This window comes from Eretmochelys imbricata, chromosome 4, assembly GCF_965152235.1.
Source record: "Eretmochelys imbricata isolate rEreImb1 chromosome 4, rEreImb1.hap1, whole genome shotgun sequence".
Taxonomy (NCBI): Eukaryota; Metazoa; Chordata; order Testudines; family Cheloniidae; genus Eretmochelys; species Eretmochelys imbricata.
The window spans coordinates 28,123,376-28,145,481 of NC_135575.1; the positions used below are offsets into that span (position 1 = coordinate 28,123,376).

The window sequence follows — 22,106 nt, forward strand, 5'->3', positions numbered from 1 at the left end:
AGGCTCAAATTCAGGCTAAACCACAGAAACTGAAAATGGAGAAGAAGGGACACCCAGTTCATCTCCGGCCTTTCGGCAGGCCGGCACAGAAACGTGTGGCCTTAAGAACTTATCTGTGCTGCCTTTACACCATGTATTGCATTACTTGCCTCTTTGGCTGTTTGTTCTACACGGCCATGACCTTCTAAGAGAAGAAACCCTCAGCCTGTGCCTTTCTATCTAGTTCCAAATCCTGACCATTAAGTCTGCCTTTTCAAAGAAGTCAGAACAGGCTCCCACCTTGTTCCTCTCAATGCCCACTGCAACCTAGCAGATTGTCGTCTTAGTATTTATCTATAAAGAATGTTATATAAGGTGTCAAATGAAAGCTTATCTGATACTGGCCACAATAAATATTGTGAGATGTGTGGGGTTATTTAAGAAGTTGTAGGCATGTACAGAAAATATGTATTAACTATGTAAGCAGGCAGGATAGATAAGCGGGTTTTTCCCAGACTCCTTTTCAAAGGAATGTTGATTTGCCCATCTGCCTAGGTCTCCAATGTCAATCAAGCACCGTGCAGGTCAATACAAAGCAAGCTTCATTTGCATATTAAGCAACAGGAAAAGGAAGTTAAGAGGAGAACGAGAAAGACAATATGGCATCAGCACATCAAAGAACAAACAGTGCGGGAGAAGACCTTTGTCTGGAGGGTACCTTTCAAGGGGATGTATTTCAAAGGTTTTCTGGTCTGTGAGGAGAAGGAAAAAGAATGCGGTGGTGGTCCATCACTGAGGGAGCAAAAAGGACAACCCTTTTTGTATCCATGAAAGCTGGATCCTTTTTGTATCCATACAAGTTAGAGATGCTGGGAGGTTACTTTAGTTGAGAAACTGAATGTTGACAAAGTTTTTAGCCTGCTAAAGCTAAGTTTAGCCTCCTAGAAGCTTATTATACCTTTGTTTTATTTCTAACTGTATCTGTTCCTACTCGTCTTACTCACTCTCACTTGACTCCCTAACTTTGTTAATAAACTTCTCCTTGTTTAGCTCCAGCAAGAGTCTCTTTTGCTAAGGCAGAGGGGTAACAAGGTCAATCCATAATTCTGGGTACCTGGGAAAGTGTCTCACGCCTCCTTGTATAAGCACCTTGATGACGCCAGTAATAAGATACAAACTTATACCCTCTTAGGTGTCTTCTTGTTGGGGTTGAATAAAATACGTCTTTGCTCAGCAATGGCCCTCATTCAGTATCCTCACCCCTACCATGTAAGCAAGATACAAGCTACCAATATTTTGAAGCTGCCTTCTAATTAAAGCCACAACAGGAAGAACTTACATTTAATATAAGGTTGTGGCTTCAAAAAGAAGATATATGATTTGCTTTTCTCCATGAGACAGGACATATGTGCATGAATCCAAATAACCAATAGAAAGTAACATGAATAATATGTTACTGGAAACCCAATATCACACGAGGGCAGAAGGTAAAAGCAAGTTGGCATGCCTGTTAAATTGTGATCTGCTTCATCGATACAGTGTGGGAGTTGTCTTGTGGACCTGTCTCTTCTGTGATTGCCATATTGAGAAAAGGAGCTCAGCCACTAGAGTGACAGGAGCCATTTAAATGGATAGATGGATAGACAGGAGTAAAGCTGTGATTCTCAAGCATTTCCATACTGTGACCCATATGACAACCGAAACGTTTCAGGTCTCCCCTCCCCTCCCGTCTAATCATAACGAAAGGGACCGTGATTGTGATCCCCCCAAAACTTGTTTGCAACTCCCCTGGGGGTCACAACCTTCAGGTTGGGAACGTGTGGAGTGAAGGAAACTCTACTATGGATCAGCATTAAAGCAGGAGTCAGCACTTCTGCTTCACAAACAGAAGGAAAAGAAACAAGCAGATTTCACAATAACCAAGCCATTATTTGTGACAAGTCATTAGACTCCCCAGACGGCTCAGGCAGTTCTAGGGAGAGAGAGTTTACTCTGCATGATTAGCGGGAAAAGCTGTTGGATAAATACAGTACTGTGCTTTCTATAGCAACTGCTTATCGTTCCTTAGTAATTGTTGGGATGGATACACTACCGGTCAGATTTCTTATTTCGAAATAATAATAGAATGCATTTGGCTGACTATTAAAATAAACACTTAAACCCCTAAAAAGGCTCCCCAAGAAACTCCCCAAAAAGCTGCAAGGGGAAACTGCCTCCAATCTGCTTCCCACCCCCAACCTACTCCTCTTTAACAGGGGTGCTGGAATAATTCCTATTATAGTGGGGGTACTGAAACCACAGAAACCATGTACTTGGTGTTTATTACTACTACTTCAAGCCAGGGGGTGTGGCAGCACCCCTAGTTCCAGCACCACTGCTCTTTAATGTGACTAAATTCAGCTCTGGGGAATACGGATTCAGCAACCTCTCCTCTGGGATGTGAGGAGTTCCAACCCATGTCTCATCTGCCACTTCTCTGGTCTACCCCCAGTCCCAAATCACTATTATCCCAGACACCCTTCAAATCTCTGTCAAAGTCCTGAGCAGCTCTTGTTCCCACTCTCCAACTTTCCACCCAAACCCTCAAGATCCCCTGAAACCACCATGAACCTTCCAGTTATAGATTGGATCCCTTATTATTAATTATTTGTATTGTGGTCATGCTAGGTGGCCCCAATCATGGATCCACTGTGCAAAGCACTGTACAAACACATCACAGAAAGAGGGCCCCGTCCCAAAGATCTTATAATCCACTTTTTGCAGCCCATCAGTGTTGCCCCTCAATCAGCCAGAAGAGCTGCCATAGCGAAAGCATTCCCTGCCCCTGTCATTCTGCAGAGCAAAGGATTGGGACCCAGCCATCAAACCGTGGCCTCATGCATGGCAGTGCAAAGTGCCGCCATTGAACCAAGCTCCACCACACAGATTTTGGTTATCTTCCATGCTTCTCCCTTAATCTTTGTGGTAGAACCGGTCACACAGGGCCTTGCCAGATCAAAATACATTGCAAGGCCTCGTTCATAGTCCTTCATTCTGAGGACAACCTACTTTTTCCCTTCCAAAGCCTCTTTATTTTCCACAAACTGTGGTTGAAGTGCTCATCCTCTGCTGAAAAAAGCAGACGATGCGAATATCACTCTGTGGACAGGAGGCCACAAGGCACTTGTTCACAAGTCTCTGTCAACTGTCGCCCACCCTTGTAAGCCCAAACATGTTACCATTGATTCAGTGATAGACCCAGAAGGACTCTTCAGATCTGACTCCAGAAGACACAACATTGCCAACACCGAGCCCTTTGTAGTACATTCTGAATAAATAACTGAGAGCTGGAGAGGAAGTGAGGGATTAACCAGCAAATTACAAACCAACCTTGCATTCCGACACCCTAACATCAACACAATCTCTCCAGTGATTTATACTCCGTAAATTTCTCTCTCTTTCATTCATTATCACTGCATGTTAAAGAGGATTTTCCCTCCATTTTACTCAACTGTTCTTGTGATCCTTCGCACAGTCTTATTTATTCAGGTGAACTTTACTGGACAGAGATCCAAATGCTCAAATAAACATTAAAAAAAATCCACTGAATGGTGTCTAATAGAATTCAGGCATCTCCTGTTGCTCAAGCTTTCTACTCAAACTCACAGCAGCGTTCAAACAGCTCCACTATTTGCTACAAGGCAGCTTTGAATCACTTATTTTCACCTCAGAGCTTAATAAACCAATGAAAATTCCATTAAGACCACTTGTGGCACCTTAGAGACTAACCAATTTATTAGTCTGCAGGGTGCCACAAGTACTCCTTTTCTTTTTGCGAATACAGACTAACACGGCTGTTACTCTGAAACCTGTCATTAAGACCACGTGGGCCAAAGGGAATAGAGGCATAAGGGCATCTTGGCTTTTGGAGATCCTCGGCCTCACTGGTACAGAAGTCCCTTTTTCCAACTTTTAAAGAAAAAGAAATCACACTATGAGAAAATAATTATGGTTTCCAAAGGGGTTCAGCTCTGACAAAATCATAATTCGCTAGATCAAGTTCTCAGCCGCTTTATAAACAAACTCAATGCTAGCCTCCACTCCACTCTTCAGTCCACTGCTTTGCTAAATTTCTCATAGCTATAGAAAGTACTCCCAGCACTCCAGTGACAAACATAATAAACTGTAATGTCCAGGAAGACAGGATACTAGGCAGCATTTGAGATGAAAATGGAATTTTCCAGCCACAGTGAAGTCAATACTCTGAGAAACACAAACATTTCCCATATTGAGGCAGTGGGTGTGCACATGTTATGTGGCCTGTTTCTAAGTAAAGCTGTTAACATTGTTCTTCTGTACACAACACACAATTCATGCTGCTTACACATCACTGGCAGTGTCGCTAATCGGGCTTCGATTAGAGTCAGGCTTTGAACTCTTCTTGCTACATAGATGGCATCTGTAGATCCGGTTATAATTACAGAAAATCTTTCTTTAACCTACATTCTTACATATATGTGCACGAATTAGTATATTGATTATAATAAGCATCTGTCTTTATATGTCTGTTATAGGTACTATATATACACATGTATACATATTTGTACGTAATGTGTGTGTAAACTTATGTATATGCTCGAGTTATATACAGAGAAAGTTAGGTATACAGCTGTAGAAAGCAATAGCCTTGATGTATTTCAGCTGCAAATTCTCAGGACAAAAACCAGCACACAGACAGGTATAACAAAGCAATATAAAAGCAAGTGATTAATGACTCAGGAACTTCTTTTATCATTATCAGCTATTTACAAAGAGGTATTTATACATTTCATCATCTCAAGGGAGCTGGCACTTACCATTAAAAATACATGAATAACGAATGAAGCCCTTGTGCACCTTATGGCCCTTTAATAATGCAAAATCTCAGAATTCAGGTTATGATCCAGGTAAACAAAGGAACAAAGAATTCTTGGAGGAAAACTAGTTCAGCATTTGAGTGAAACCATTATTCAAAGGACAACCTGGGGTTTGGGTGGTTGTTTTTTTTTTCTTTCTCTAAAACAGTGTCTTGTTGTCAGGTTCTTCCTCCAATCAAAAATTAAATACAATTAAAATAAAATGATTTAAAAATTATCTAGGACAGGGTTCTCAAACTTTTTTTGCTGGGCCCCCCTTTGGAAAGATTTCAGGCTCTGGCCACCCCAACCCCCCCAAAAGTGGTAGCAAGCTACCATACATACTCGTAGGGGCACTAAATGAAGCATGTAATCATTATCCTTGCTGTCAAAGGCGCTGAAGCCTTTCAAAAAGTGGAAAGTAGTGTTACCATATTTCAAGTTCACAAACAGAGGACACTACAGGGAGGAGGGGCAAATAGAGGTGGGGGTAGAGCAATACTATATCGTGCCACCTTTACTTCTGCGCTGCTGCTGGCGGCGGCACTGCCTTCAGAGCTGGGTGCCCGACCAGCAGCTGCCTCTCTTCTGCTGCCCAGCTCTGAAGGCAGCGTGTTCGCCAGCAGCAGCAAAGAAGTAAGGGTGGCAGTACCGTACCATCTTGCACACACCCCTCCTCCTAATAGTCTTGAGATGCCCTTTTGAGTCAGGACCGCAAGTCTGAGAAACGCTGATCTAGAAAACATAAATTACAAGCCACAGCACACTAATGTAGGGTCTGCAATTCACTGCAATTACTGCAATCCTGCTAGAGCTAGATGGTAAAGCGTATGGCATTTACCTTAAGGGCATCCTGAGTGTCATCCAAGCAGTAGACTCGGATGCTGTATTCCAGCGACGAGCAGGAGAGCGGCCCGAAGATGGCCAGCTTGAGACGTTTTGCTGCTGCTTTGGTGGTTGACTGTCCCACCAGGGCGTAGGTGCTAAGTGTTTCTGTCAGGATATGGCAGGATTCTGGGTCTAGCTGGATGTAGCATGGGGTGGTGAAGTTCTCCTCTCCAACCATCACCACATCCTAAGGGATAAACAGGCAGAGTTAGAGAGCCAAAGCCAGACACCAGAGAAGCCCATTTGTTTTGCATTAATCAGGATTGGGCTAGGGGCCAGACAAAGCCTACTCAGAGATAGAGCCTCGACTGCAGAACTCATCCAAGTCCCAGAACTTATCTTAAGTCCTTCCTGTTTGGGTCATTTTATTAATCAACATTTAACATTCCTCTGCTTCTAGATTCCCTCCTGGGCTGGTACAGGGAGATGCAGCTGCATGCTAATGGTCTATACCTGCCATTGGCTACATAAAACTTTCGATTGTTTTACGTGCAGCATGTAGATGCTTTTAGAGTGATGAGCAGAGCAGGGCGAATTATGTAAAATATCACGAAAATTTTGCAGGAGAAATGCAACAGCATTTGTTGAATGACCTATCTGAGGAATTTTATTTGATCAGCTCCAGACATGAGTACTCAATACATTATCTATGTGAAAAATAAGAGCCTTAATGTCTTAATTTTCATAATCAGTGGTTGTTCGAATTCAGACAGAAGTAACCTCAGTGATGGCTGATTGCCACATGTACAAAGAATATCACCTGCTGCTTCATCAGAATAATCCCTCATGACAAGACTGCCAGGCCAAGGCAAAACACATACAAACCAAATACAAACAGACTGCTTTTTCACCATCTTCCCTGTGCTTAGAAGGAAACAGCCCCCCTGCCATTTTCCACATTCAAAACTGTACATTATAGTCTCCACATGGCACAATGTGCTTTAAATGGCTTGGGAAAAAAATAAATAAAAGGTGATAGTAATAGATTGTGCTGCTGCTAAAGCAGCTCTGGGCTGCGTGCGGTGCTGCAGAACTCATCCACTCTGCGTTTGCTGTCATGAGGCGAGGAGCAGGGATCTGGCAGCGGACCGAGCAGCTGGATTCAACCGAGTGTGGGAGCAGATTCAGGACCTCAGGCTAAGGAAGGGCGAATGCAGCACATTTGCAAAGGTGACATCACCTTCTCCAGGGCAGAAGAGAGGCTGCCATCTGCAATGCGGATTACACCCCCCTACCGGCCGCGTCGCGAAACAGTTGTGCTGGCCCTGGCAGGAACTCCTTGCCTACGGCAATCCAAGCATCTGTTGGGGGATAGAGATGGAAGAGCTGTTCCAGAAGAGAGAAGCTGAGACTCTCTGTACTGGAGCCACAGACCTTGTAGACTCTGCGGACAGCATGCAAGCACCAGTCTGGTGTCAGCGTGTTTACCTCCAGCAGCGCAACAGCTCTTCCAAGGACAAGAAAGGAGACTGGAGGAAAAAAATCAGGGGATGCCAGGAATGAACAGAAAACAAATGAGAAACATATGTATAGTGCTGGGAGATACTCCACTGGAGTGCAGGTTAGTCAGCTAGATGCGCATGAATTCACTGGCCCTGAAACCATCCCAGTGTGGAGAAAAGCTGGTGCCACAGGCAATATTCTGTCAAGGATAAACCTGGAAATGGGTCCTTGCTGCTGCCAGTCCAGGTGCCACGTCAGTCACGCTGCCCTCATTAAAACCTACTCAGAGGAGGAAGCCAGAGGGTGCCAAATTTCATGAGAGATAGATACAGAACTGATGGTGGTAGAAAAACAGGCTTTTCAGAAGCAAACAAGTCTGCCAGGAGAACAGTTAGGGGAGGTGGCATCTGACAAAATGCACATCCTATGTAGGTACCTCCACTGTCTCTTCCTGTTAAAATAAAGAAACCCTATAAGCATCCTACCACTTCCTTACTCTGGGATCCAATTACTTCAGTATTACCAGCACTGACTTCAAGCATCCCATCAAGCTCATCAAGGTGTGTTTTGCCCTAATACTCAATGAGTCTGTAATGCTGCATCCTGGTTGCATGCCTCCAGATCAAGATCAAGAAGCAGTGATACACCAACAGTCTGAGCAGCTTACTGCACTCTGAGAATAGCGAGGAAGAGAGATGGACTATACTCAATATTAAATACACTCATATAGCCCAGGTCTTGCAGCTAAGGATTGTTTGCAGCATTGCTGTCATCTGGTACCCTGTTGAAAACAGCAGTACAAACTAGGGAGGTAGGAACCAGTTTGGAAAATACATTCCCTCTTCTAGAATTGATCCCCAGAACTGACCTTTTCACAATATTTTTCATTTGTCCTTTCTTTCTCCCTGCCTTCTGCCCCCATCGCTTCACCATTGTGGCCAGCTAAGACTGAAACCTGACATGTCAGAATCCCACAAAGACGACCACTGTGCTTCTGTATCTAGCCAACCAGAAGCAGGTGTTCCTGAGAACATATGTGTTTATGGAACTGCTTAAGAGCTGGTCTTGGTTTGGCCAAAGATTCAACCTTTAGATTTTTATCCACACCGAGTCCAAACTCTAAACCTTTTGCATTGTGCAAGCTAAGTTTACCATGTTTTAAAAGAGACTTCTAAAGAAAAATGCATCTCCATTAAAGAGTGAGTTGGATTCCTCCAATGGGTAATGAATAGTTTTCCTGTCATTTGAACTGTAATCTGAAAATGGCACTGCTATTCACTATTATGAGTTTTGGCACACAGTTTTAATATTAGTGAAAGTCTATATAGAAAACCAGTCCTCAGTTGTAAATATACCAGTTGTAAAACTATTTGCAGTTTATCCCTGGTTCATATTGGACAGATACTTCTTTCTCTGTCTCAAAGAGAGCACTGAAGTGTTACAAGCTCCTTCTGCATTGCAGGGCATGTTCAATGTCCTCCCTTGCTTGGTAGCCAGCGAAAAGGAAGATGAGATAAATCCAAAAAGACAGCTTTAATTCCAACCCTCCTGATTGTGTGTACTCATTTGAAATAGCACGCATTGACCAGGAGCGTGCCTCAGTGCAGAGCAAACTGCAGAGATAGGGGAAAAGAGGAGCTAAAGAAAAATACAAGCAACCTTCCATGAAGACTCAAGATGAAACTCACTGTCCTTAAATGCTGTGGCAAGCTAGCAGGCCCAGGGTTAAATATTTCTCTTGTGCATGAGACCGGCCTGGTGAAGGTTAGTTCTCAAAGGGTAAATCCACCTGGTCGTTAACAAAGCAGAGCCAGGCAGAAAGCACTGTGCAAGTTTCCCCCAAACAACTCTGCTGACGTACCTCCAGGCCTCTTTTGAGCAGACCTGGCTAGTCATGCGTAATTTTGCGACGATATTCGTTTTGTGTCACAAACAAAAGTGCAATAAAGATTGGGTCAGAGCCCTACGTCCATTTCACTTTTGACCTGAATTATATTTGAACTGAGTTATCCAGAGCTGAGAGGCTTGTGCTCTCCAGTGCACCAGGTAACTATTTCCAGAGCTTGTATAACCACATAGATACCTGAGGGCACTGCTGAATCCATTGCCAGCAAAATGTTTCACCCATGAAAATCCCAAACTTTAGGCATCAAAGTTATATACATATATTTGGGTTTGGTTTTTTTTGTGTGTGTGTTTCCTTAAGACAAAGAGGGTGAGTGCTCTGTTCAGTCATGGCATATGCTGGAAGTCTGTAATCTCACTGTGAACTCACCTCCCACTGTCCCTGGGCTGCTTGGTTCTTCAGCTGGATCTTCCAGTCCTCTGTGTTTGGCTCTGCGCAATGGTGCATAGTTAGAATGACAGGCCGTGTCAGCAAAGCTCCTGGAGGCCCGCAGCTCACCACGGGGGTCAAAAGCGTTTGACTGTCTTCCACCGGTGGCCTGACAAGATTACGAAAAGGCATGTTTGTTAGCTGAATTTAAAAGGACCCAGATGCAGCCAGAGTAAAGAAAAGGTCCTTGTCGCAAAAGGATTGGAAACGCACACTTACAGATTTCCACTTTCACAAAGATTTTTGTAAAAAGCACCTGTTCGTTGGGGCGGAGAGAATAAAGAGCAAATAACACCTCATGTTTACAGAGCACCCTTTATTCCTAAAGATGCCAGTGCCGACCAGGAACACAGGCATCATTTCACTCATCAGTGAAGTGCAGCCAGCAGTCTTTAACACAGAGAAAACGTGAATGTGGGCTCTTGAAAGCACCATGAGTGAGAATTTTTCACTGCCTAGACTAGAATTTTAGTGACCGCATGTGAAACGTCATGAGAGGATTCTCGTAACTGGACTGTCCATATGTTATGGGCACACTTTAAAAAAAATGCATTCTGGTTTTAGATCCACCAGTATTGCAATATGATTACCAGATCCAGTGATATTCCCTTAAATTAAAAGAACCAGTAATATATCTACAAGCATAATGAACTTTTAAAATGTGCCCACAGTGGATAGATATAGTGTGTATGGGAGAAGGAAAAAAGGGAAGAAAAGGTGAGGGGATAGGTGCAACATGTTACACACACTTACAAGAGTGGCAATATACAATGTGATAACGAGGAGGGTGGTAGTGAAATATCTGCAATGAGGGTAGAGTAAATTAAAAACGAAGGAGAATTTGTAGTGGGCTTTAGCAATGGACCACCGGGAGTGGATGAGAGGAATGTAAAAAATAAATAAATCCCAGAATAACTACTGGGGAGATTAAAATCATAGGATACTGTACTCACGAGTGACTTTAGCCACCCAAACATCTGGTGGCTGACAAAGATAGCAAAACATGGATTATCAAAGACATCCCTAAATTATATAGAGGACAAACTCATGATCCAGAAACCAGGAAATCCAACCATAGGAAAAGCCATCCTGGATGTAGTTCTTATAAACAGGGAAGGAATGAATGAGAGTGTGAGTGCTTAGTGCAGCTAAGCTATTGAATTTAACATAGTATGCAATGGGTTCACAGGACCCTGGGTGGCTCACGGCTGAGTCCTCTAGGTCCAATTCTGAAAACACTTAATCATGTATGGACCTGTAATTCATTTAAACTTTGCCATTGATTTCTTTGGGACTACTCATATTAGCAAAAGTATGTATGTGCATAAATGTCTGCAGAATCAGGGTCTTTGTCTCAACCAAAAAAAAAAAAAATGCTAAAAATAATGTAAACCTTGGGTAAAATTTTCAGAAGAGTCTATGTGATTTAGGAGCCCAAGTCCCATTTTCAAAAGTGACTCAGGCACTTAAGTCATTGAAAGCCAAGTTTTGACAGTCATTTTTGAAAATGGGATTTAGGTGCTTTTGAAAATTCTACCCCTTGTCAGTATAGTTATTGGTAAAAAGCAGACAAATGAAGGCTGACATGGAAAAGCTGAAATCTCTATAAAACAGCAAATCCAGATTATACATATATCTGTGCGTCCTATGACAATTAGCTAATGAATTTACTAAACTAATGGTAATTATTTTTTAGAAGTCATGGACTGAAAAGTAACAAACGTAGTATGTATCTTTCAAAAAGAGTAAAATACAGCAATTCTGTCAACTATCATCTGTTAACCGCGTTGTTTTGACATGGCAAAACAAAAAACAAACAAACTCCTGAACAACCAACCACTTATAGGGAAAAAAATTCGACTGAATTTTGTAGTCTCTTCATTGATTTCATTGGGAGCTGGGTAAGTCCATTACAAAAGAGACACAAAATCACAAGGTCACATTTTCAACAAAATATTCCTTATTTTTCAATAAATAACATTTAAATAATTTAGCAGTAAATAACCAATACCTTAAACCATTCACAGACTTACGTTTCTCTCCTGTACTTCACTACAGTACTTTGGATATTAGTGGATTCAGATTTGTAAAAACTCCTGGAGGAGTCTTTCTCAGTAGGTTAAAAAGAGCATGACTTGTTATTAGAAAATCTTTAAAATCACAGTTTTTGTATTTACAGTCACAGCTGTGGCAAACCCACAGACTTAAACATCTGGTTAACTTAACTCCATCTTAAGGGCAACTGAACCATGAGGGCGGGGGGAAAGCATATTGACTTATAAAGAACAAGTCATGTCACACAAACATGATAGATTTTTGGATTGAACTATAAAATTAGTGGACAAAATTAATGCAGCAGGTATAATGTATCTTGCCTTACGTAAAGCCTCTTCTACAGTATCTCAAATTTTTTTGCCTGAATAGTTAAAAATTGGCTTGGATGTAAGCACTGTTGTATGGAATAAAAAGAGGCTGACTGGCCATAATAATAATAATAATAATAATAAAAAAGTAATGACAGCACTTAAAGCGATCTCAAAGAAGTATTAAGTCAGTCATTGGCCTATGACAGATTTTCATTACAATATAACAAATGTTAGGGCTCAGACAGAGAGAGGGCCTGATTCTGGTCTGCTTTGCAACATATGCAGGCATTTACGCTTGCACAAACCAAGTGCAAATTAAGCATTAAATACTATCGCGTCCTAATGGAACCACTTTACAGCCATTTTGCACAGGAATAAATGACTACACAAGCAGCAGTGTGGTGGGGAACCAGGCCCAGAATGGTTCAATAGTCTCTGAGTGGGATGGGAAGCAGATGTAACACTAGAGAGGAAAGGTCAAATGGACTAATATGCCAGTCACGGAGGTCAGGCTATCTGCATCAACCTGCATAGCTGCAAGCTGGTAATGACCTGATAATGATGAGACAAATGGAGTCTCACATGGTGTTCCCCAAGTAGTAAATAGTAACTGAAAAACCAGAAGACAAAAGCATACCTACGAGATTTATCTCCAATTTTAAGTTTACACAAAACATTTTCTCAGTGCTTGTGCCCTTCTCTTGGGCACATACAACATGGCACCATCATGAATCGCCTCATGCCCAGAAAAGAACAGAAAACATACAGTTGTGGGGACAATTGATGCTGCATTCTCTATTTGCCGGTCAAATGCACACTCAGACTCTACCTGTCAGTGCCCCGGATGAGGGCAGTCATGTCTAGTGGTTAGAGCAGGAGTCAGTCAGGAATCAGAGCCCAGGATCACAGGCAGGGTCAGAGGCCAGAGGCCAGAGCCAAGGTTCAGAGCTGAAGTCAGGAATTGGAGCTGAGGGTCAGGACCAGGTTACCAGAGCGAGGCAAGGCTATGGCCAAGCAGGGCAGGAGCTATCGCAGCCATAGGCAAATGCTTTGAGCAGCCACTGAACTGCTGCTGGGCTTCAGAACTGCTGACTCTTCCTACCAATCAGGTCGGGCAGTCAATCTGGCAGCCTACCACAGGCCATCTGTACTCATTAGGTTGCCTGGAGACTGGCAGTGCTGCAGGCCCTGACTCCTGCCCCATCATCCACCATTTGCTAGCAACTGACCTAGCTCAGTGTTTTCTAATGTTTGAGCCAATTTTGTGACTACAGATAACCTAACCCACTTTAAGTCTTTGAAAACAGCAATGTAAGGAGGTTTAGTCTACTGGAGGGCAACAGACGTCGGTGTCATTTAACGAGAGAAATACTGTTCCCATTGACATCAGTGACAAAACTCTCACTGACTTCAGTGAGGTAAGGATTTCACCCAACATTTTTACTCATGATTTAGAGGAAGGTATAAATAATAGCACATTCATTAAATAAATAATAAGAATAATGAAAAAGGCAGTTGTTGTGAGCACCAGTGAAAACAAGGAAATAATGCAAAGGGATTTAGAGAGGTTAAAAATATAGGCAGGATACAAAAACTATTAATTCTAGAAAAATGCAAGCTAACAGTTCGGGGGGAACAATCCAAAACACAGTTATGTCACAGCAAGGAAAGCAGTAAAAGTGAAGAAAATGTAGGCTAACAGTATGCGTCAAACTAGATGTCATCTCGCAGTGTAATAAGGTGGCAAAAAATAAGCCAGTATGATTTTGGGCTATATAGGAAGAGGCAAGTAACACGTTCAAGGAAGTGATAATCCCTTCTCTACACAGCTCTAGTGAGACTGCATCTAGGTTACTGCATAAAAGGGACACTGAAATCTACTGGATTGAACAAAAGTTTCCCAAACCAACTAGCTGAAACTTTGAAAAATGAGTCATTTAAAATTAGTCTGGACAACCCAATGGACTACACAACATAGAGAAAACATCCTGCAATTGCCACAGGGATGGATGAAAATGGCCCAACAGATTTTGTTCATCTCTAATTGTCTCTAATTTCCATCCAAACAAAGGAGTAGACATAAATATGGTTAATGAGAACAGACACAGTTGCATTAGCTAGGATAAAAATAATCGAAATATAAACCCTTCTGTTTCCACCACTAATTGATGGGGATTAGGGGAAAAAACTTCCCTGTGGGCAGGTTATTCTGTAATTGTCCATTTTAGGGATTATTCATTCTTCCTCTGAAGCAACTGGTACTTGACAATGTTAGAGACATGATCCTGGACTGGATGGACCTTGGGTCTGATCCAGTATGGCAATTCCTGTGTTCCTATGAGTCACAGAAGACCCCTTTCAAGTGCTGGATTTAGGTTTGATGGAGGAAAGGGGGATTATTTTCATGAAGGGAGAAAACCTACCAACATCTTTACAAATAATGGGGTCAGATCTTTCTTGCAGGCCTTGATTCAACAAAGCCCACAAGCATATACTTAACATTAAGCATGAGAGCAGTCCTACTGAAATCAATGGGATTAGTCATCTGTTTATGTGCTTGGCAGGACTGGGGCCTTAGCTACATCAGTATAAATCTGAAGTAACTCCACTGAAGTCAGAGGAGCTACTCCTGGTTTACGCTGGTGTAAATGAGAGCAGAATTCAGCTCATTGTTTACCGGTGAAAAGTATACAACAACTGAAAGTTCTTAAAACATTACCAGACACTTTTCCCTCCTACATTTGCTAGTTAAGAACAATCTGCTATTAAAATTCCCCATTTATTCATAATATACAGACTTTTCACAACCAGCTTTATACCTTTAATGGAGTTATTCATTCAAGTAGGTCCCACTGTAATAAAACATATCACTTCCATTAAGGTAGTTACGACCTTCTGGCCATTGTTGTCTTCATTCAGGCTGCAGATGGGAGCACTCTTAGAGAAATCTCCCCTTTTCAACAGGCACGCATTGCTGTCAGCAGTGCTTAACTGTGGATTTTACCGGTAACCATAGCTGTTCTCAAAAAAACCCACAACAAAATAGGAAGCAGAGGACGGAGTGGGGAGAGAGGAATAAATAACTCATAGCAACAGATGGTCACCCTTCTAGTCAGGTTAATGGGAAGTTTGGAGAGAGGGACATTTTATTTTCTCTTTACTGCTGGTCCATGTTTTTGCTCTCTCTCTCCCTTTTAAGTTAAAACCTAGTGTCCTGGATTGATCCCAGGGTTCTTCTGCCTGGTTCTATCTATGGAGGAAAGAAGAAATGAAGTTTCTCTCCCCTTCGATGGCTGTTGGAGCATTTTGGCTTTTGTTTTGAATGTTTCATTGACATTAATGGGCAAACTGCTGAAACTAGAAGATTAATTTTGTCTAGGATAGTTGGGGAGAATGGGATGGAGGGGAATGGGGCAGAGGGTTTTAGCAGATTTTTTTTTTTTTTTGGCCACTCAGATTAAGAGTTTACTGGTGAAAATGGCAAACTTACACCCTGGAGCAAATTAATCAGTAATTCCACCGTTATCGGTTTCTGGAGGAGGCTTAATTGTCTCAACCCAAGGTTTGAAATACCTCTGCTACCCAGAGTCATGGGTTCAAATCATGGCAGAGCTGTCGCAGCCCCTCTTTGTTCTTCTGAGGTAGATACATTGAAATCCACACAAGTTTCAGTTTAAGTGGGTCTCTTGGGTGTGTCGTTCAGAATTCAGGTCCTGTCTGCCTTTTACGGTTGTTAGATTTCCAGTGGCACTTTTCATATGGGTCTTCCCTGCAGAGCCAATGGCCAGTACTTCCTCTCCCCAACAGCTGCAGTAGCTGCATTTTACTGGTGCTGATTCTACACAGCTATGAAGTGCTTTGGAATGAAAGGTGCTGTATAAATATCTGTTATTATTCTGTACCCAGAAAGCAAAATTGGGACTTTTGTGCAGCTGTGCTGAAGAGCACAGGGCACTTTCCCTGGTATTGTGAAATGCAGCCTCATTTGCATCTCTGCAGTGTCTCCTGCTGTACATATTAAACTAGAGTGCCTGGTGCAGGAACAAAATCCTGATGGCCTTCACTGTGCCATGTTTAATAAGATTCTTCCTAAAGCTGTGCAAAGCCTACAGGGTTTGGTTCACGTAAGAACTCATGAACTGCCATACATGATCAAATCAATGGTCCATCAAGAACAAAAGCCTGTTTCCAGCAATGACTGGTTCCAGATGTTTCAGAAGAAGACATAAAGCCCCCTTAATGGCTAATTATGCAATAACATGCTCAACAGAAGCCTGTACTTTGGTGCATGAGGGATTAAGGTTTGTTGGAAGGTTTGAGTTTGACAAACAACCCCAGTGCTGACCTTTTGGGGGCCCCAATATTCCACCCCTCCAACACATACTAAAAAAGTGAATAGGGGAGCCCCTTGTGCTGCTCGGGGCCCTAAAAAATTGCTTCGTCTTCTTATTCCTAGTGCCAGCTCTGGCCCAAAAGAAACAATCCCCCAAACTTTCCAGGCTGTAAAACATACATATCCAAGAAACTCATCTACTTTTGCCTCCAAGAGGAGGGAGGAACAAGATTGTCTCTTCCTCCGCCTCCTGCCTCCCAAGCCCAGCGAACCCTTCTGGAAACGTTCACATGGAGTGGTGTTCGCCATGTTCCATCAGGCACTGTCACTGCATTTCATCCGAACGGTCCTCGGGTGGGGAGTCCAGACAGAATCATTCCCTCTCATACTCAAGGGAACAGGATAGGAAAACCCTCCACTTCCCACTCCAGCAACTTTGCACTAAGCTGCCAGAGCAGATATCAATGGAACCCGCATGGATTCCCTAGAACCCACAGGCAATTGGTCTTCATTTTTTAGCACATGATTGCTAGGTAAGACCTGAGAGTTGACTAGCAACCTTGTTAGGAGAAACTACAAACTTCTACCTCTTAGTGCACAGCCACTGCAGTACAAGAGCATTTCCCTGACTTGCTGCTCCATGGAATTCAATTAGGATATTTTCTGACCCTCCCCAACAAAAGAGACACATTACGTAGGACGGACCCTGGTTGAAATTCCTCTGAAGGTCACAATGTAGATGTGGCACTTCCATAGGCCAAGGGAGAAGGCCACTTAGCCCCAGGAGGCAGCAAAGAGGGAAAGAGGACAGTGAGCACACTCCTGAAGACAGCAATGGTGTGCAGAGAGTCTGATGACATGTGGGAAGAGGGTGGCTGTTGGCCAGGAGGAGGGACGCCTGTTTGGAGAACATTCCTGTGGATTTTTCTGCGCATTTCCCCACTATGCAAACATCCTCATCCCTACCACAACCAGTTCACAAACATAGTGAACATTCAACTCTGGCTTAGTTCAATTGGGTTCAAGGTCAACACGAAAGCTTCACTCAGCTCTGTTATTGCCAAGTGGGATCCAGCTGGCAGCCCACCCTGTTCAAAGCAATAGGAGTAAATCATATAGAAAAACATCCTGCTAGAAAGCAGTAAATAGAGAAAACCACTCTTGCCTGTCCCTACCTTAACACATTTACAGAAAACAACTGTCCTGTGACTGCCTTGAAGGGGCACCAGCAATTATTATGAACCATTAGAGCCCCACTTCACTGCAGGAAAGGTAAAATTTTCACAGAGATCCTCCTGATCTCACACACTTTAATGGGGATGAAATGAAAGAAAAGCCTCACAGTGCTCCGACACCCAGTCCTTTCAGTCATCGGAAAGAACAGCGTTATTAGGTTGTGGAGGGAACTCTGTCAAATTCTAGTTACTAGAGGGCTCCTGCAAAATAGATCTAGCGGGGAAGAGTTTAGAAGAGCATGGGAGGAAAGAGAGGGAAGGGATTTGCAGGACTTTGAGGAAGAACAGATTTCCTGATTTAGCTTGAGCTATTAGAATTGCTTCATATTTTTCTGAAACAAGTGTGAACTAAATCTCAGGGGGCTGCAGATATGTCCCCAATCTCTGTGCTACTCTCGCTATGCTACTTAGGGTAAGTCTAAGAGGACCAAATTCCATTCCCAGTTACATTCATATATCTGAGAGCAGGGTCTGGCTCAAAGTTTCCATTATAAATCCCATGTTCCAGTTTTATATTTGGACTTTCAAATGTCATCAGCTGGAAATGCTCTAAAGGATTTTTCAGGCTAGGCACAATACATTTCCCATAAGTTATTTTGATCAGTTTGCTGAAAATATCTATGGAGGGTACACACACAAAGTTAAACTCCTCAGGATTTCCAAGGGTTTATTTTCCAAACTCAAGCCCACACTTCACCTTAAAAAGTGAATGTCTGAAGCTAGTCCTTTATGTATTATTCTCTTCTGGGTTTCTTTAGCAGTGCAAGCTAGCTTGCTGCATCTATGTGCTGCTCATTAAATTCACCACATTGCTGTTCCTGGGTGTTTGAGGAGGGGACAGGTTGATGGGTTGGAACCTGGGTGACTGTGGTGTTATAATATGAAGTATAATATGTCTGGGGAAGTGATTGATGGAGTCTGGGGCAGTTTTAAGTGCTCTAGGAATGGTTACAGATAATGCAATAAGGCCCAGATTTTTTAAAGTATTTAGGTGTTGCTGTGTTCAGCATTGCAAGGCCTAACTGATTTAGGGGTCTAAATCTCATTTTCAAAAGTGATTTAGGCACTTAAGAGTTTAAATCCCATCATCTGTCAATGGGATTTTGGCTTCTGCATGCGTAAATCCCTTTTGAAAATGAGATTTAAGCTCCTAAATTAATTAGGAGTTTCAACACTGAGAGCATAAATACCTTTAAAAATCTAGGCCTAAGTAGCTCATGTTAAATATAGTACACACTGTTGCTTTTAGAAAGTGTGAAGAGCATGGAGTTCTAAAGAGGTGCTGGGGAAAATCTAAGTCAAATACATATCTGAATTATCCACTATCACTTAATGGTCCCCATATTAGGAATCTCAGTTAGCAGCAGCCTGATGTGACATACTGCATAGGAGGAAGTGGGCCTCAGAATGCTTTTCTGCAGTATAGGAATCTGGGAAGAAGTTGCAAGTGGCTGACTGGCCATCCTCCCCGCTGGAGAAAGTAAGGTAGTAGCGGATTGGGACTGAACAATCTCATTATGCTCTGCATACTCTTTACCATGTCTGATCACCCGGTGAAATGAGCCTATGCCAAGTCCCCCTAGCGTCAACTGGCACCTCCATATATGTATGATGTGCTCTGCTTCCTCCATGGCATATTTGACCTCATGTTCTCCTCGCTCACAAAATCTTTCCTGCAACTGCAAGACCTCCTCCTTCCATTTATGCCTTCATACACACACATTTATTCTGCTTCTCAAGTAGCACTACTTTAAACATGCCCTCTCCAAGATGGTTTTATGCACAGTACCACCTGCAGTGCAACTGCTATCATGACTCATGTAGAGTGGATTTTATGGCCTCTAAAGGAAAGTCAAAACAAGGATTGGCCTGCTACGTTGGGTGCCCATCACTGAATGGGAGAAGAGGCAATGATTCATTCCATGTCTGAAGAAGAACTAGCAGGAGTAATTTCTGGGTGACTCATTTGCACACACTCTGCCTTCCAGAAGGAAGTGGAACAGTGGAGAAGGGCAGAGAAATTTAATGTAGGACACTATCTCAGCTGCACCATTCAAATAAAGCCACAGGAAAGTCTCCTTGGGTTAGCTAGAGTTTCCCTCTTCAAGAGATGGACACTTTTTCAGTACAGGTTGCTAGTCTTTTTAAAAATATAGCCCAAGGTAACATGGAAAAAAATCAATATGGCATGTGAATATAGACGAGGCCATTTTTGTAATTAGCCATTTTCAAAACAGAGGGCATGAATAATGTAAGCATGAAGGTCTTTTTTATTTAATTTTTCTTTAAACAGATTATGTTTCACATGGTTCAAAAGACTAGCAAGCCAGAGAACAGTGCTCAGTATTGTACGGTGTATAAACAGCTGTGGCTAAGTGCATAACAAAAGCTATCAAAGGGCTGAGCCAAAAAATGGATTTAGCTATAAGGAGGAGAAAGAGGCATAACACTGTGTAATGATTACTTAGTTCTGCATTTGTCATTTAGTCTTTGTGCACGTTATTCCAGCCTAACGAATAGGATTTCTCCTTTCTCTTCAGCAGGTTTGCTCAAACTGCTGCTAGTAATACCTTGCCCTTTTAGGCCTCCTTTCTGCCAACATTAAGGGCCAGACTGTGACATGGACCACATGCCGGGAAGTAAGGACTAAGGAGCACTTTTGTATATCAGGATGCCAGTTACCTAGCCCCTGTGTCTGGGTGTCTAGGAGGAAGCAGGACTACATTTTCTCCCTTGGGCAGGAACGGGGGGGAACAGGTAGAGCCTTGGCTCCATTCCCTACTCATTGGCTGGAGTAGTTGAGCCAGTGCAGGGTTAGATAATATTTTGCTAATGGTAGAGGGCAGCCGAAAATTGCTATTCCCTGGGAGCAAGCAAGGTATTGAGATTCAGCAGTGTGTCTCAGAATGACGATGTTGAATCACTCTTCCTGGGGTGATGTAGCCTATGTCTCACCCCGGGCTCTGAATGTGTGCCAAAGGTAATAATCTAGCCCTAAGTAACTTGTCCTAGGTCACAGAGAGGTTAGGTGAAGAGAGGAGAATATCAGACTGGAAGTTCTCACTCTCAGCCCTCTGTTAGAACCACTAGGTATTATGGTGACAGGTTTCAGAGTGGTAGCTCGGTTAGTCAGTATCAGACAGGCCAGTCCTCGCTTCCAGACAGCCCCATAACCTGAAGCAAATACTCACCAGCAACTACACACCACACGACAAAAACACTAACCCAGGAACCAAACCCTGCAACAAACCCCGGTGCCAACTCTGTCCACATATCTATTCAAGGGACACCATCATAGGACATAACCACATCAGCCACACTATCAGGAGCTCGTTCACCTACAGATCTCCCAATGTGATATGTACCAGCAAGGCCACTCTGCCATGTACATTGGCCAAACTGGACAGTCTCTATGCAAAAGAATAGGACACAAAACTGACATCAGGAATTATAACGTTCAAAAACCAGTAGGAGAACACTTCAGTCTCCCTGGTCACTCAATAACAGACTTAAAAGTGGCAATTCTTCAACAAAAAAACTTCAGAGACAGACTCCAATGTGAAATTGCAGACCTGGAATTCATTTGCAAACTGGACACCATCAAATTAGGCCTGAATAAAAAATGGGAGTGGATGGTCATTACAAAAACTAATTTCCCCATACTCATTTCCCCCTACTGTTACTCACACCTTCTTGTCAACTGTTTGAAATGTGCCACCCTCATTACCACTACAAAGGTGATTTTTCCTCTCTTGGTATACTACTGTTAATTGAATTGTCTTGTTAGCACTGACCCCCCACTTGGTAAGGCAACTCCCATCTTTTCATGTACTGTGTATATATACCTGCTACTGTATTTTCCATTCCATGCATCTGATGAAGTGGGTTTTAGTCCATGAAAGCTTATGTCCAAATAAATTTGTTAGTCTCTAAGGTGCCACAAGGACTCCTCATTGTTTTAGGTATTATGGGTAAAACTTTCAAAAATGCCCAGGAGCCTCATTTACAAAGCTATTTAGGCACCTTAAAGATGCTGAGAGGAGCCCAGTGGGATTGAAAAAAAGTGACTATGAAGGTACACTGCACTTGCTTAGGTGCTTTTGAAAATCCCACTAGGTACCTACCTGCATCTTTTGACACCTAAACATCTTTGTAAATCTATCCCTAGGTGACTTGGGCACTTATAAACCTAAGTCTCATTGTCTTTCACAAGACTTAAGGGGAGCGCTTCAAAGTCACAAACAACACTTAGGCACAAAATTGTATGTGCCTAAATACCATCTGGGCCTTTGAAAGTCTCTCCCTTAGGTTCCAAAGTGCTTAACTCCCTTTTGAAAATGGGGTTTAGTCTCCTTTAATTACTATGGTGCTTCTGAAAATTTTACCTGACCTCAGACTCTGTCCACATTCTGAATCATATTTTAGTGAGTTAACTAGCAAGTACTTTTCATTTTCCTGTATTAAAATGGGCTCTTATTTCATAAAATGATAGCTTGGTAGAAATTTGATGGTGATGATAATAATTAATCATTTGAACAGGCTATCAGAGGGCTGCATCCTAATCCTGGCTTAACACTTAGCATGTCCTCCCCTCAGCTTCACATCTGGTTTCAGAGGCTTGTGTCAAGACTGCAAACAAGCTGGGAGCCACGG

General features: G+C 42.6%; 1 protein-coding gene across 1 annotated transcript in view; it reads right to left on the bottom strand.

Annotated features, from left to right (window-relative positions):
- UNC5C (unc-5 netrin receptor C) overlaps positions 1-22,106 on the bottom strand; it is a 351,092-nt gene that overhangs the window by 15,415 nt on the left and 313,571 nt on the right. The window contains exons 11-12 of the mRNA XM_077814388.1: positions 9,460-9,628; positions 5,695-5,928 (exon numbers count right to left, since the gene is read on the bottom strand). Coding sequence (XP_077670514.1) covers positions 5,695-5,928; positions 9,460-9,628 — 403 coding nt within the window. The remainder of the gene's footprint in view (positions 1-5,694; positions 5,929-9,459; positions 9,629-22,106) is intronic.